A 17,325-nucleotide genomic window follows, 5' to 3' on the forward strand; every position below is an offset into this window, starting at 1 on the left:
AACCTTGCGCGAGCAGGAACTCCACCGTGCTCAGATGTCCCTCAGAAGCAGCCATCATCAGCGGCGTCCGCCCCTGCTTGTCTGCCATGTTGACATCAGCACCGTGCGTGAGGAGGAGATCTACGATCTGCAACACACACAGCGAGAACACGCGTTGTACACAGAGACCCAACTGGGAAGAAACCAGAGCTGAGGAAGAGCAGAGCAGTCCCCATGTCTGGAAACCTCATCCCCCAAAGTGTGGTGTCCTCTGGGATTACTGCTGCAAGATTAGGGCACAGGAGAAGCCATGGAGGTACAAGGACAGAAAAAATGGCCTTTTAAGTCAAGAGCATCCTGTTTGCTTCCCAAACAGTGAGATAATACAGTACTTAAGTAAAATCTGTCTGTAGTCAGCAAGAGCTCAGGGTGTTTGAAGTATCAATATCACTTCTTCTCACTCTGATCATTCTCCAAAGAGTTGGGGTTTGTCTTCTCCAACCATGTTTCAGCAAGATGGAAGGGATGGATGGCCTGAGCCTACATTTCAGGCCATCTTGGTGGCATGATAAACCCACTCACCTGCCAGTGGCCCTGTCTCACGGCGCTGAAGAGCGGAACGACCCCGCGGCGGTTGGGCTGCGCCACCGCGGCGCCCTGCTCCAGGAGGAGCCGGCAGACCTCCAGCTTCCCACGCCCGGCCGCTGCCGTCAGAGCTGGAGGAGAGAGAAAAGCAGTGAAGGGAAAGAGCCACACTCTCCGTGGAGGTTCTTCCTATCCGGAGACAGTCTTTCTGCTGGATACCGAAGTGATGGTGCCCAAAATGCCAAACATATCCCACAACAGGCAAAATGAAGGAAATCAGTCCAGCTCTTACTCGTCATTTTAACTTCAAAGGTCACCTCTTCCATGAAAAGATCTCGTAACATGGAAAAAAGGCTGATCGGGACAATCAGCTTTTATTATTTCCAGCAAGTCGCAGGGAAACTGGACGAGAACCTCAATAAGCACAGAATAATCTACAGGTGCGTGACTGAGGTTCAGGGTGTTGCTGCAAAGAAACGTGGAGCTTTGTCGCGTGAAACCTTCACCATCTCCCCCGTGCCTCCACGCTGCGAAAGCGAGACTGAGCGTGTCTCAGCAGGGGCACAACGGCCAGAGAAAACACAGGTCTTTAGGCACGTGCTGTCCGGACAAGACCTTCTGCAACCTGTCCTTGACTCATTCCACCGTGACCCTGACTATGAGGGGGACCAAGCTGGAGGCACCGACAGATCACTGCCAGCCACTGCAAGTCAGGAACATTTGTGGCTTTCCTCTGCCCGAACGAGCACAGAGCAGCGTTATTCAGATGGAGGGGTTTTATTTTTCATGTCCCACTTCAGCCTGTAGGTCTTTGAAGCCAAGGAAACAACTGGAAGGCAAAAATGATACAGATGTTTCACTCAATCTCCAAAGAAAACGCTAATTCTGGGCTTTGTTTCTGGCCAGGACTGCTCCTACCAGCAAAAGTCTTTGTGCAAAACCCAAACTGTCTCTTACTTCCAGTAGTACAGATGCTCACGACATTACGGGTGGGTGGAAGTAACACCTGACAGCTCCTTCCCTGACAAAACGTGCTTGGTTAACTGGCAAGGCATGGCTGGGTTCGGCAAGACACGTTCAATCTGGAAACAGTTCCAGGACCTGCTTCTGACTCGTCTTTGTATTAATTTTAGACTCTTTGGTTCCTCCCTCCTCTCCCAAACTTTCTGTGCGCTTCAGCACAGCTCCTCTGGCTCACGGCTCTGCTGCTTCTAGTAGGAGTTTGAGCAGAAGGTGGGAGTCTATTTCTAACTGACGTGGCTTGTTTTTTCTTTGAAGCACATTTCTGTGGGATGGCTGATTACGAGGTGTTGATGGGTTTCCAACTGCAACACTGTTAATGTTGGGGGATTTAATTAATTCTCTATTCTGTTCCACATTACGGTTGAATTCTCTTCTCTTGGGGTTGAGAGACACCAAGAGTTAAAGGAAAATCATCTCGCTGCCACAAGCAGAACATACTGCAACATCTATAATGGGATCCATGTGGGTTTTAAACGTAAGCTACAAATATAGAAGGAGGACTGAGTGTAATGTGCACGGCAGAGGGACTGGTATGCAGGGCTTTCGGGTTCTATTTCTAAACCTGCCTGCACTTGAAATGTTGCAGGTTAATTTGAGGTATTTCACGTCAAAATGACTTATATTTGCAACAATGAGAACACTGTAAATCACCTGAGCGTTTGGTGTTCACCATGAAATGTTCTTTGGAAAAGACTTCACTGAAACAGGATGATTTGATCCATGGCTGTACCCTTCTCCCCTCTGCCTGGCAATTCACTCTACCTGGATTGACATCTCTTTTTGCTCTTCTGTTCCTCAAGGTCAAAGCAACTGGTGTGGGCACGTAGCTCCAGACTGTCCTTTGCAGCCCCAACTCACGTGAAGCTCCAAAGCTTCTGTGCTACTGAGCAGTCAGACCTTGCTGCTTCAAGAAGGTCCCACACTGATGACCTGGATTTAGAGAACCCTATCGCAGCTCGTCTTGTAGAATGCACAGATGTCTAAGCATCCACCCTCAGAAATGGAGAAACTCTCTGAGGGGCAAAAGAAGCTCAATCCAGCTGGACCGTGGGAGATCAACTCACTGAGGTACATGCAGGCTTCATCAGTGCCTGTGCTTTGAACAGAAGGTTGGACTAGACAGCCTCCTGTGGTCCCTCCAACTGCGATGAGCCGGACAGCCAGCTGGACTGGTGCCTCACTCCTCTTATCTCCAGCCTTCTAACCAAAGCGCCTTTTGACAACCCCAACTCCAGCTCCACTGCTGGTCACCTCAAGCCCAGGGCCCTACCCTGTGGCACAGCTGGTGTCCAACCGTCCAAGTCCAAAAGTTCAATTAAACTACTTCAGGAAAAATTACAGAAGTAGGTGCTTATTTAAGCCTTTTAGCACTCCTTAATGGACTTGACAACCTGTTCTGACATCACCAACGTGCCTCGCAACAGCCATGAGTCCCCCAAAGCCCCACAAGACAATAAAGGCCGTGCCTGTGTGTAGAAAGGAGACTGGAAAAGCCAAGGAAAAGTGATGAGAGGAAATGAGAGAAATGGAAATGGTTTTGTTTGGAGTTTCACTGTCTGCCAGAGAGCTCCTGTGGCTCAGCATGAACAACATTGAGTCCACCAAGCCCAGCCAAGGATCAGAGACCAGGATCTCGGGTTGGAAAACGGGAATGTTCATTTTGCAGCTTTTTCATGAGAACGCAGTGCCAGGAGAACAACTCACTGTGCAATAACAAAGTCTTGGCATAAACGCCGTGAAATAGTCGCCGCATTTCTCAAAACACGGCTCAAACAAAACCTTCAGACAAGTTTCAGGTGTGGACGTGCCCCGCTCCATCAGCAAGAGACCTCAGACAAGCCGCCTCCAACACCAGGGATGTGCACCAGCACATTCCACCTTTGCTGTTGTGTGCAGCGGGGCCGTTTTCTCAGAGAAAAAACAACTTTATCTGGGGAAGGAATCATTAAATCGCTCCTACATGGCACGTGTTTCTGTTTCACAGCCGGGCAGGAAGACAAACGCCGTTTGATGGAGTCGTTCTTTGCTCCTCCAACTCAGATGGAGTTATTACAAGTGACTCAGATACTTTGGTGCTGGGTTGTGATATCAGTCTTGTCCCAGAGGGAAATATTCCATCTGGAATTGGCTATAGTGTGCTGTCAGCGATTCCTAAACTTATGATGTAACTTGGCACTGCCATTGGGATGATATCAGGCTGATATCACTGAGCCAGGCGGTCGGCTCTGCTCTGCGGCAGATTAAGACACATGAGCAATGAGTATCAAAAACCAGACAAGACATGATTCAGATTTTAGAGCAGATTGTTATTTTAGGTGGAAACCAGCTTTTCTCCTCAAATTTATCTAAACTCGCTATTTACTTTTGGAAAAAGAAAGATAAAACAATGTGAAAAGGAGTCTTGAGATCCATATAAACTTGTCCTTCCCGTGACAGGACTGCTGAATTTGGTGGTTGGCTCATTTTTGCTTATTTTCCCATCTTACCTACCACCAATTTGAATGGGATTCAGAGGTATTCCTTTGAGATGGCTCCTCAATTTGTGTGTGACTTGCAAATCACGAATCCACATTCCCAACTATCCCAGTTACTCAGAAACCCCTCTCAGACAGAGAAACTCCCAGATGTTTGAGTGAGTCCAGCTTTTGGCATTGCTGGGGGGAGAAGTATGGAAGGTGGTGACAGAGATAGAAAAGGCTTCTGTGGAAGAGTCCTCGAGGCAACAGGCAGAATGGCAAAAGCAGAGCTGACCAGGACACAAGGAAAGAAGCATTCCAAGAGAAGCATGGCCCCCAGGTTGAGGGAGGGGATTCTTCCCCTCTACTCTGCTCTTGTGAGAACCCCCCCTGCAGTGCTGCATTCAGTTCTGGGGTCTCCAACATCAGCAGGACATGGAGCTGTTGGAGCAGGGCCAGAGGAGGCCACGGAGATGATGTGAGGGCTGGAGTACCTCTGTTCTCCCCAGAGAGTTGGGGCTGTTCAGCCTGGAGAAGAGAAGGCTCCGGGGAGACCTTCCAGCAGCCTTCCAGTACCTAAAGGGCCTACAGGAAAGCTGGAGAGGGGCTTTTTACAAGGGCGTGTAGTGATAGGACAAGGGGCAATGGCTTTAGAATGAAAGAGGGGAGATTTCCATGAGATCTAAGGAAGAAATTTTTCACTCAGAGGGTGGTAAGGCACTGGACCAGGTTGCCCAGAGAAGCTGTGGCTGCCCCATCCCTGGAAGCGTTCAAGGCCAGGTTGGATGAGGCTTTGAGCAACCTGGTGTAGTGGAAGGTGTCCCTGCCCATGGCAGGGGGGTTGGAACTAGATGATCTTTGAGGTCCCTTCCAACCCAAACCATTCTGTGACTCTACGGTTCTGTGAGAGAGGAAAGAGAAGAGGTGGACATTGTCAGGGAGAAGAGTGTGGTGCTCAGCTTTCAGCCTGGAGAGCACAGCTGAGCAGGACGCTGTGACCCGTGAAGGCAGAGCTCCAGGGATGGGCAGGGTCAGACACCAGTTCAGCAAACACCCATGGCTTTACATCGGGCTTTGCCAAATTCATCCAGAGAAGCCGGGGTTATCTTATCTCAAGGAGTTTATTTGCAGTACCTGATGCCACCCATGACGTTACATCACAGGGAGAGTCTTACTGGCTTTTGATCAACCTCTGAAGGCACCTGGATCACCATTCTATTTACAGACAGTCCTCGGGACCCAAACTCCAGAGGACATTTTGGATGAGCTGTCTCTGGCCTGGTCACCACTTCAAACTGTGAGCTCATCAGCAGCAAAGCCATTATCCTATTACCAAAGGTCAGCCATTTCATTTGATTAATTCCACATCCAATTTCTTTCTTCTCCCATGACACCCTGGGGGTACTTTCAAATTGCTTATTTGTATTTGTTGCCCTTATTTCCGCTGATAATGGCACAACATCCTTGCTGCTCATATGTCCCTGCGGGTGCAGGAGCTGACTCTGTCCCTGACGCCCCGCGAGTGGCCCAGAGCAGCCTGGCCACCCACCAGCTCCTTGCTGGGACAACTCATCCCTCCATCTTCGTATTTTCAAGCTCAGGGGCAATACCTTCTGATAGACTCCCTCCATTACGAGGCGCTAAAAAGGCTGCATTTTCGGATGTACAGGGTACAGAACAGCTCAAATTAGAACCCTGCCTTTTTTCCGCCCTCTTCCAACCAGATCCGACCGAACACCGAGCACACGCTGGCCGTACCCTCGGATCGTGTCATTGTTAAGCAAAGCTGACAGAATGGAAATCAGTGCTCCCTCACCCAGACAGGGACATTACTTCGCTGTATTAACTTGACAGGAACATTACCAGTGATGCACGTAGAGTGGTGGGTTGAGTACAAAAGACGGTGGCTAATATTTCTGAGGTCATGGGAGTTAAAAGTTCACAACTCCAAGTTTTGAGTATCTCAAGTATTGCACAAAAGGACGTTTGTTTAATTACCAGGTGTTGAATAAGGAGAAGTTTTCAAAAAAAAATCAACGAGTTAACTTAACAGTCGTGGTGCTGCACGTAACGGGGAACGGGAGCGAGAAACAGGGAGAGGCTTTTGGTAAATATGCCAAACATCAAGAGAGAAAGAGCAGAATTTTGTGTCCATCTCACTCAATGGGAGATGTTTTCCAAGGAGTGGCCTGGTTGTCAGAGGTGCTCCTGAGGAGTGCCAGGCGCTGCGGAAGCTCAGGGTTTTCAAAAGCCAAACTCCCCTGTTTTGAGCCGAGCGCCAGCTGCACCCCGGCACCTGTAAACCACCTGGAATCAAATGGGAGGAACTGGTCCTTCTCCCGTCATTAAAACAACGCCAGGGATGAGGGATGCATCAGGTGGCAGAGAGCCCAGAAGCACAAACACAAACATGCAAGAAGAAGCCACAGCGTCTGCAGGAATCACCTGTCTCTCCCCAGAGGCTGTCAAAGCTGTTGATTTGCGCTCGTTCCACCTCCTCTTCGTCTTTTTCTGGAAGATCGAGCAGGTAGGAGACAATCTAAAACGAAATGACATGTCAGCTCCCCAACGTGGATGTTATATATAAAGTGCTGACATCTTAACACGAGCTGCTCGGAATATGCAGAGGAAAAGGAACGGTCTCTGCCAGGCACCCCCAGCTCAAGTAAATATTCTTCTAGAAATCAATCACCCAACCTGCTGCCCTGCACAAGGGAAAAAAAACCCTGTGTCTTGATCCGACCACACACGATGAGCCTTTGTAGCACCAGTTCCTTACAACTGTGTCCATCCTGCTACGGATGAGCCGGCGGGTGCGGGGGATGTGCCTTCGTCCATGGGCTGAGCCACGGCTGCCGTAACCAGCGAGGAAACACGGCTCTGCCCACCTCTGCCGACTCTCACCTGGTGGGGTGCAGTGAGTATCATCATTCCCTTTCACTGCTGGGGAAACTGAGTCACGGACAAATGGTGGAACGGTGCAGTTAGAATCGTTACCCTCTTCGTTATCTTTAGCTCCAGCCAAGATGAAGAAACTATTAGCTCCTTCCTCACAAACACCGTTTTTAAGCAGACTGTTAAAAAGACTTCCACTAAGTTTTTCTTCCAGCTGTGGATGCTTGAAACCCCAGAGCAGCAAATTAACTTCTTTAAAGGGTAAATTAAAGGATTTAATTGACTGAAAAACAGCAGAAAATTTCACTGTTTGGATCATATGATGTGAGAAAGCAAGAGGCTAAGAAAAAATGACTGGTGGACAAATCATTTTTCTCCTTCTAGCAGAAACAATTACTGCTGGGGTCTAGGCCACAACCAGCATTTTCTGAGCACCTGGAGGAAGCTGTGCCTGCCCCACTGCTCGCAGCTGCCCGTGGGCACGGACCAAGAGGCACTGGAGCAGGGATTTTGGTGACAAGTGCCATTTTCCCATGTCCTGCCTGTGATGCTCTAGTGCTAAATGGGACATCGGGAACGACAGCAGCACGACGGGAACCAGGAACGCAGGAGAGCGCCTACGTGAAAGATGCTGTTGAAGTGTCCGTGGTCCTTCCACAGGAGATGCCTTGTGTGTATGTTCCTGCCTCGATGGGAGAGCGTGAGGTTGGGGTAACAAACCCCCCGGGCACTCGGGTGACCTCCTGCCTGAGAGCTGTTCTCCTTAGGGGACCTCGTGTTGCCTTACTAAAGTGTAAAGCTACATCTGGTGGGGTTACACCAGGCCATAATCACAGCAAGGACCCCAGTGTGCCTCCACCAGTGATTAAGATCACTTTATACACACGCTAAATACTTGTTTTATCATCAAGGTAGGAGAAAACCAGCAAATAAATCATCATAATGCATCTCCTACCTCAAAACAGGGAACTGCTGTATTTTCTATAAGCAACCGTGTACCCTTCATGGTACAACAGAAATAGTAAACAGTTCCAAAGCTCCCTTCTACAAGTTATAAAGGTGACCAGTATTATCTGCAGGGAAATTCCCATTTTAAAAGTTCTGTGTCCTGTTACAAATCACGTCCTCAGCACCCAGATCTTTAGGGTTTTGAAGTCACATCTGCTCCTCATCAGTGCAACTCGCAGTCACTTAGCTAATAAGAATTTCCCAGCTTTCTTTAATTGGCTCCTCCGATGGGAGCACAGTACCTATGTTTGCATGGATTATGCTTTACAAAAGCAAAATTTAAACTTAAGTAACCGAGAGGAGCTCAATTTAGCAGAGAAATCAAACAATAGAAAAATCCTCAAAGATTGCTTCTCGGTAGGAAAACAGACATCATTTTCCACACCACAAGTCTTTATCAGTACGACAGGAACAAGTTCTTCAGCTCTTCTCTCCCCTCAACGTACAGTCTGAACCTACGTGGTCTCACGCTCCCCTAACAGCAACACGCTGTTTATCCACCCTCGCTTAAAGGTTTTTTCCAACAACTTAAAGGCTTGTTACGCTTCCTCTCTTGGACACCTGCCTGGACCACAGGGTTTGCCAAGGGGCAATGGCTTTAAACTGAAAGAGAGGAGATTTCAATGAGGTCTAAGGAAGAAATTCTTCCCTCTGAGGGTGCTGAGGCACTGGCACAGGTTGCCCAGAGAAGCTGTGGCTGCCCCATCCCTGGAAGTGTTCAAGGCCAGGTTGGATGAAGCTTTGGGCAACCTGGTGTAGTGGAAGGTGTCCCTGCCCATGGCAGGGGGTTGGAACTGGATGATCTTTGAGGTCTCTTCCCACCCAAACCATTCTGTGAATCTATGATCTGTGAACCCCACTGCCAGGGATGGGAAGGGGAGGAGGAGGAGGACAGAGGTACCAACTCCACCTCCAAGACCCTCTTTGGTCAATGTTTTGGCTAGCAAACATAGTCAACCCTTGGTTTCCCACCCCGCAGAGGCAGCAATGTGCCGGTAGGTCGTACCTCGGTGTAGCCCATGCTGGCGGCAGCGATCAGTGCCTGCTGAATGGCGTGGCTCTTCTTGAACACTCCCTGCTGCTGCCCAGCCATGGTCCAGTCGCATTGGATCAAGAACTTCACCACCTCCAAGTGTCCTCGGAGAGCAGCATGAACCAGAGCGCACTGACCGTTTTTGTCCAAGTGATCCACCTTGAATAGAGATGACAAAATACAATTAAGCCAAATCATGGGCAAAACGTCTTCGTTTCTTCAGAGTTTCCAGCCCCGGTTTCAAAATAACGTCCCATGCGCAAAACGTGCATTTTTCTGGTAAAGTATCCCTTCCATGACCAGAAAACAACCATTCCCAAAGCAACTCCATCCCAGGCTTAGGCATCCTCTTGGCCACAAGTGTTTGCTTTGGAGAAGTTACCATTATTTTTAGCTTCTTCAGTTTTCTTCAGACTCAAAGGCTGCAAAAGCATTTTCCCCTTTTGCATCCTGAATCCAGCAACCATGTTCTCTCGCGGATCAAAATCATATGTGCTGGTATTGTCCCCTTTATCCAAATCCACAAAAGGAAAACCAGCTTGTTTTCCAGATACCATTCCTTTTGAGAGAGGCAGAAGGGAACGTGCAACGCGAACCCAAGGCAGGCAGCAGTCAATAGGAAACAGAGCTCGTGCTTGGCAGCCTTGTAGGAACTTATTAGGTTGGCTTTTCAGGACAGGGGATGGTTTTCACTTGATGCCTGAAGACATCAGCTGGGATTTCTAGGTCCTATCCCAACACCAGAAACTTGGAGAAAACAGGACGGGCAGATCAGCCACTGTCCTCCTGCTGGTTAACCCCCTCAGTGCTCTGCAACATCTTATTTCTCATTGCTCATACTATAAATACTAACAATATAAATTATATTAATATAATACACATGAAAATATTAATATATGAATAATATTAACACATTATAATAATTGAAATATTTCTCATAACTTCCCATGGTAGAATAAAACATCTCAGCCTTCAAATTAAACCCAGCTGGTTTTGGGATATTTCCTCAACACAGTCAGGGATACCCAATGAATGGCAGGACTTTTGCATCACCTTTCGTAGCCCGAGCATTCCCCTTCTCAGAGAGGGAAAGGTGTTTCTTACCAACGAGTGTCAGAGTCACCCAACTCTCTCAAAAATATCCCAAGAAAAGCAGAACCCTCTTCTTCCTTCATGCTGTCCTCACATTATTACAGACAACACGGCAAGATCTAAACGGGTCCTTCAGTCATCCTGACTTTCATACCAAAACTATACAAACCCATATTTTGCTTTTTGAACTGCGGCTAAACATATAGCAAAACCACAAATTGTTTCCAGGAGGCTCCACTTCAAAAATCAGCACAATCTTCCTCTTCAACAAAATATTTAAACTTGACTCATTATATACAATTAAAACTCCAAACATTCACCACAAAGCCAAACAAAGAGTGTTTTTCTAGGACAAGTCTGATAGAAGTTTTTGGAAAATGTGTCTCAAGGAGATATTTAAAGAACGTTTCATGCTGCAAAAGCAACGTTGCCGTTTTAACCTCGGGAGGTTCAAGGACTTCTCCAGAACTCCCTTCAGCAGGCAGCAGTGCAGCGTGATTAGGCAGGTCCTACCTCAGACCTCGAGTCCAGAACACTAATTATGGACTCTCAGGGGTCCCTTAGCCTTGGTGTCAACGCGAGATTTTCAAAGATGCCGCCTTTCAGCAGAAAAGCCAACCCTCTGCAGCAGCACCCTGGCTTCATCTGCCGGAGGAGGTTCTTCAGCGCGCGTTACACATCCTTCCTGCAGCTCGTACCCTGCCTTGCACAAATGTGCAACAGTTTAAATCAGCTTTTAGAGGAACGTGGTCACTTTACCTTGGCCCGTTTCTTGCACAGCAGCACAACGATACTTAGAAATCCAGCGGCAGCCGCGTAGCCAAGGGGGGTCAGGCCACTTTCCGAAGCGGCATCTACATTGGCTCCAAACTCCAAGAGCAAAGCCACCATCTCCGTGTAACCCAGGTGAGATTGGACACACAAAATAGGGGCGTTGTTCAGAACTTCAGTCCGATAATTCACGTTTGCGCCTCCTAAAATCAGCAACCGACTGACCTGCGCAGGGAAAGAAGAGCTCCTGTTAGCTGAGCGTTACCGACAGACACCAGTTTACTGTCAGGGCAAGACGAGAATTTAAACCAGAGCCCTCTGCACTCTTCCAAGCAAACAGCAAAGGAGACAAAATGCCCAGTAAAACCACTTGCCAAATACATGGTCCCATCTCAGGCATTTTTGCCCGTACAGGAAGGAGCTGTGGCAAACATCCTTCCCGATGAGGAACGATTTGAAACCAGTACCGCTGTCTGAAATCCTTCCTGCGCAGAGACGAGGTCACTTAAGCCAACACGTTCATCCTTACCAATGCGAACGGCACGAAGTGCCTGAACTGGCACGTGCCGTTGTGTTTGGCATCGTCCCGGAGTTACCGCCTGTCTAAGCCAGAGCCCTTCCCGGGGCTCTCAAATTCCAGCAACAGCTGTCGCATCCCACATCTTTGGGGAGGAAAAACGCAAGTGAACCATTTTGCACAGGCACAAATCCACCATCCTCTTACTGCCATTAAAAGGAGATCCCTGGTCAAAGCAGAAGAGTTGAGGGGTCATCCCAGATGGGAACAAAATTCCAACTGAACTGATGGCTTCTCCCCAGCTCAGGACGAACACCTGCACAGTCCCAAGCAAGGTGCTCAGCGCTGCCCGGGCAGGACCACTGCCATGGGCAGGCAGTGATGGCAAACGCTCTAAGCACGGTTACTGCCCATTGCTGGGAGCTTCTCCCATGAGATCTGAGCACTCCAGCTCTCCCCCTCCTCCTCCAGTACCTTTATGTTTGGGGTGTAGAGATTTCTCAGAGATGCCAAAGCCATCGAAAGACCTTCGGTACTGTAGGAGATCCAAAGCCCTTGCAGGATGGAGGAAGATACCCCAACTTTTTTACTCAGCCCCTAAAAAAGAAAAGATGACTTAGACACAAGCTTAGAAACATGCTCAGTTCTGCTGGGCAGATCTCCTGGGTCTTTGGACTTCAAAGAGTTTCAAGACACCAGCAGTTACACACAAGGCAACGTGACAATTTGCCACATTCGACCTTTGCAGTGAATTAATAAGCCTGTAGGAACTAACTTGCAAATGTCTAAGGTCTAAGAAAAGCAGGATTAAACTGTGAGCAACCTGCATCTGTTCAACACCCTCAGAAAACGTCACGCTAAGGAGCGCAGCATGCTGCTTTTTTTTCTTTTTTAATAAAGTACCTCTTATTTTGGCAGAACTGATTCACAGAGTTCCCTTGTTATTCACACAGTTAAACTAGACGACAGTATCTGCTCACAAGAAGATAAATTAAGGAAGTCTCAACCACAGCCTAGAACAGCATTCCCATATCTCAGACCAGACCGTCTCCAACCTTTCCGGCTGGCGTCCGTGCTCGGGCTATACGTAATATATAGGTCTGACATCTTTTTCCAGCAACACTAATTGGCAGAGCACAGAACTGTTAAGCAAGTTTCCTCCCTCCTATGGAAGGAGCAATAATTGCTCCGTAGCCAAGAGACGGGAGCAAACGGCTGGATGGAAGACGAGAGGAATGGGTCTGCAAGTCCAGCACGGCGCGAGGCGGATACGCCCTATACGTTGCTGTTCTGCTATCGATTTACCATTAAAGTCTGCAGTTTCCATGGAAACCGTACAGACATCTTTAATTCTGGTTCGATATGCAAACCCTGATTTCTACGTCCTCGCACACCGCGCGGTCGTTCCTGTCCGTGCCAAGCAGCAGCGTCACGTTTCAGTCCGTACGTCTTTTGTACGACAGACTGACACGGACGGTGTAGGGCGGTGGGCAGAAAACCAGGAGCAAAAGGTGGGATTTATTTCCTCTAACGGAAAAGAGGCAGGAATCACCACCTGAGCCCGCTGCTGGACTCCGTCGCAGACCTCTAATACCCACGTGTGAAAGATATTCTGAAGCATCGCACCAGCCATCAACAGATTTGTCACTTGCGACCGTTTTACCATAAAAAGAAGCAACAGATTAGACAAGCTCTTATAAATAACAACTCCAGGCGCTTGTTTTCTTCAAAACTCAGGCAGCTAAAGAGAGAAAAATATCTGCTTGCGTTAAGAGGCAGAAAAAGAGCTCAGGAATTTTAGCCACCATTAAATGCTGCTTTTGAAATGACACAATACAGGACATTAGAGGTCAATATCAAATTTCAGTGAACTCAGTACAGTATAATTGGACAAATGGAAAACAATTTTATAATAAACGGTTAAAATAATTTAAAAATAGATGTAATACTACCAAAACCATAAATAAGCTGTCTGAGTCACCATCAGGACAGAAGGAAAGAGTATTTTCAGAATAGCCATCTGAAGATAATCACATAGGCTATAAAAATCTTAACCACTATATTAGAACATATATACTTAGATATTAGTGCAAGACATAAAAAGATGACATTTGTCCTTTAAAGAATAAATATATTCAGCACCATTATCATTCAGTTGCTGAAACAAAACTGCACTATGTCTCATTTAATAGAGAGCATCTTCCTCTCCTGTTTCCCATTTCTGCCCAGAACTGCAGAGCAGGTTGAATCCTTCAGCAAAAGCAAATTCCAACTTGACACAACGTCAAACTGAAACGCCATCAGTGGTTTCCACTTTGCTGGGACCATCGACAGAGGACCAAGGCATGGCCTGACCGTGCACGTTTCATTTGAATAACTTTGCCAACCCCACACAACCCCACTTTTCAAACAGGCTTGTGGTTTTCTGTCCTGCACTCTTGGATGCAGCTGTTCAGCATCCTTAATTTCTAACTTATCACTTCCTCTGCTATTTGGCCATTGGCATCTTCAACACAAGATCTTTCTAAAGTTGTTTTTCAAGGAATTTTTTTTCAGCCACCTTTACATACCCATAGCTGTCAAAGTGAGTGTTTGTACATTGTAATTGTCATTACATTCTCAATCTGGGGATGAGGGACACCCATTTCTGGATTACTGAGATTTTAGCTAACTAAATTAAAAAGAAATTAAAGACTTCTCTTCGGCTGATTTGCAAAACATACATCAGCCTGAAGTTTGGGTCGTCTTCTATCACTACTGCACATTTTTCTTCTTGCCCTTTCATTCCATGCCAGGCTTTCCAAGCTGGGTTTCCATACGCTCCTGTTAAGACTAGTAATTGCTTTAAAAGACTAAAACACTTGTACTTTTCTTTCTCCCCCCTAAACTGCTTGAGGATGTTTGTGTTGGAAGAAGAAAACAGATCTCAGCCATCAAGCAAAGCCGGGAACGTGAAAGCTTCTTTACATCTATCTATCAAGTCATCCTCTTGTGTCTGTGCATCACTGAATTTTTGCACCTGGAAATTCCCAATGTCCCATCACTACCTTGCACAAGGTACCGGTGGATTTGAACCAACAGAAATTGGGAAAGGACAAGTAAGTTTTCTGCACTGTTTAATCAAGGTTTATTTCTATAGCCAGCATTCAGTACTCCTTGGCTGGACAAAATGCTTTAGTCCTGTTCTAATCCTCTCCTGGCTTCATGAGGGGTGAATAAAATGGAATTGCAATGGCATCAGGCCTCCCTAAACACCTTCAAAATTAGGATCTTTCTGTCTGCAGAAAGGCGCTGCTATAACATGGTCCTTCAGGGGAGATTTTGATGGGATCTAAGGAAGAAATTCTTCCCTCTGAGGGTGCTGGGGCACTGGAACAGGTTGCCCAGAGAAGCTGTGGCTGCCCCATCCCTGGCAGTGTTCAAGGCCAGGTTGGATGGGGCTTGGAGCAACCTGGTGTAGTGGAAGGTGTCCCTGCCCATGGCAGGGGAGTTGGAACTGGATGATCTTTGAGGTCCCTTCCAACCCAAACCATTCTATGATTCAGGAAAAACACTGAATTGATGACCTGAGTCGCTCCCCACTTGGCAGAAAACCTGTGCCGTACTGGTAATGGCTTCAGCAAAAGATCAGACAGAACAAAAAGCTTGACTGGCAACAAAATGCTTGTTTAGAAAAAAATAAAGTCACAGCAACAACAGAATGAGGAGCCTGTGTACATACTCTTGGAAATATTCTCTTTAAAGAATGCTCCAGATCTTAAACATGGTCTGCAATATTCCAGCTCAATGCCTCCTTCAAAACCAAACACAGCTATTGTTTCACTCAGTAAACACTCACAAACCCTCAGTAAACACTTGTTTAAAAAAAGGAGTAAAAATAAATCTACTCAAGGAAAAGCGAAAGAGTAAGTTTTACAGTGTTTCTAATTCAGCTAATCCAAACTCTTTCCAAACTTTATAGTACTTCTAAATAACATACTGCTCTGTTTATCTGTCACCAAGACACACTCTTCTTACTGCAGTGCTGCAAACTGAAGGGTTTTGCCGAGTGATCAGAAACAGAAGGCTGTACTGACATTTTTCATCTGCTAATTGGCATTTTCTAGTATTGCAGATATTGCTCAATTAAATCTGGAATCTACAGGCAACTTGTCCACTTAATGAAAATTGTCATTTGTTTAGAGCCTGAAACCCTGTTATTTGTTTCTACCGTGGAAGTGTGAAACAAAGAAGATTTGGAAGCAGATTTAGATGCAAACGGCAGCTGAACAGTAACCTGGTGATGAATTTGGCTTTGGGAAGGTAACTCGAAATTTGAAAACGATACACTGATGGGGGAAGGCGCCGATCCGGGGCTCTTCTCTTTGGCTCCAGCCATCGCCTTCCCAAAGGAGGAGACTTTGCTACGACACCCGACGGTGAATTCAGCACAGGGAACTCAATAACAGGACTGACACAGGACACAAACTACCCGTTTGCTCTAGAAATACAGCAGTGCTGAAGTTCTCCAGTCTATAAAATCATATATAGACGAGATGAAAGTACAGCCTCATTTTTACCAGTGTGAAGCACCCACTGATCCTAACAGTTTTAAGAAATTCTGTATTTCCTGTGACCTTACAAATCCATCCTCACATTTCCATCCCCTGTTGTATGGGCCAACAGGCACAAGAATGATACTTAGTTTATGGGTCATATCGATGCTCACATCCAAGTCTGCCTTTCAATTATCCAGGTCTTAAATGTCTGGGTGAAGAGCAAAATGAACCGACCATCAGATTTTAACGACCATAAAATTCTCCCTTTACGACCTAAATTTTGGGTTAGATTCTTCAACACCACTCCTTTCAAGTGATTTATTTTTTCTACATGTTGTTACAGGAACCCATCTTACATGGGAAGAAACCTCTTACGGTAGAAGAGTAATTTTAGGTAAGGAGGCTATCTGCTGAATTTAGTGTCTGAAGGACGGTTTAATTTCAAGAATTTCTTATATACCACTGCCAATTTTCCAAAGCTCACTTCTGCACGTTTCAGCAGCCTGAAGCGATCACACTTCTAACAACAACTCTACAACAAGAAGAGACTGAACGCTGCCAGTGCTGGCAGCGGGGATGAGGTTGGCATAAATCTTCATTTTAATTTTTGTTACCTTAAAAATATGCGCTTTGAGAATGTGATGTCCCAGTTCAATAGTTTGCTGTCGATTTAGTTTTCCTTCTTGACGGGAAAACCAGAAGGCAAGTAATGTGTGGCCACTCCTAAAATCAGAAGAAAGAGTACGTTAGTATTTGCTTGTTATACCAACAAAACCACTTTTGACAACAATTTTTGTTCCTGCTAAGCCTCCAACCTCACACAGCTTTGGGAAACAGAGCTGGACTAATTTTTACTTGTAAACCACCAACTAATTGCGTCCTTCATTACTGGTGATCACTGATAGCTCAAAAAACCCCAGACATCGGAGGACAGCAAAAATAAACCAATATATTTTCTACGAGAAGATGTAAACTTGGCAACACAATTTCATGAAAGCTGAAGTGCTACTTTTATAGCCATTTTGCAGAGGAGAACTGCACTTCGAAAGCATGCCACCGATCCTGAATTAATTAGAAAATGACATATGTAAAATATCCACACTTTGGAAAAAAAATGTCCTTTAAATGACAACTCCACCCTGTGACACGTCCTGCGGAGTGAAGCAACTTTATTTCCATGTAAAACTCCTTCTAAACACATTCTCCAGCTTTTCCAGTAATAAAGATGTTTCTGGCAACGACCTACCAGGTTGAACAACCAAAGCAAATTAACTGAGCTATGCACAGAGCCCTGTTTAAGGCAAAAACATAATAAAAGAGCCAATAACTTCCTTTGCTAACAGTGATTTATACAGATATTTTTAAAAATACAGACTTCCAGCTTATAACACCGAAAGTTCAGTGTGGTCGGGTCAACGACGCAAGAAA

The 17,325-nt window shown here is 46.4% G+C and overlaps 1 protein-coding gene across 5 annotated transcripts in view; it reads right to left on the bottom strand.

Moving 5' to 3' along the window:
* Window positions 1–17,325, bottom strand: part of TANC2 (tetratricopeptide repeat, ankyrin repeat and coiled-coil containing 2) — a 218,346-nt gene that overhangs the window by 15,216 nt on the left and 185,805 nt on the right. For all 5 annotated transcript variants that reach the window (XM_086626755.1, XM_086626754.1, XM_086626758.1 and 2 more), the window contains 7 exons: window positions 16,512–16,620; window positions 11,834–11,956; window positions 10,831–11,067; window positions 8,953–9,138; window positions 6,489–6,582; window positions 562–695; window positions 4–127 (listed from right to left, as the gene is read on the bottom strand). In XM_086626755.1, the coding sequence (XP_086482881.1) occupies window positions 4–127; window positions 562–695; window positions 6,489–6,582; window positions 8,953–9,138; window positions 10,831–11,067; window positions 11,834–11,956; window positions 16,512–16,620 (1,007 nt within the window). The remainder of the gene's footprint in view (window positions 1–3; window positions 128–561; window positions 696–6,488; window positions 6,583–8,952; window positions 9,139–10,830; window positions 11,068–11,833; window positions 11,957–16,511; window positions 16,621–17,325) is intronic.

The sequence above is a fragment of the Tauraco erythrolophus genome, chromosome 25 (assembly GCF_009769465.1).
Source record: "Tauraco erythrolophus isolate bTauEry1 chromosome 25, bTauEry1.pri, whole genome shotgun sequence".
Taxonomy (NCBI): Eukaryota; Metazoa; Chordata; class Aves; order Musophagiformes; family Musophagidae; genus Tauraco; species Tauraco erythrolophus.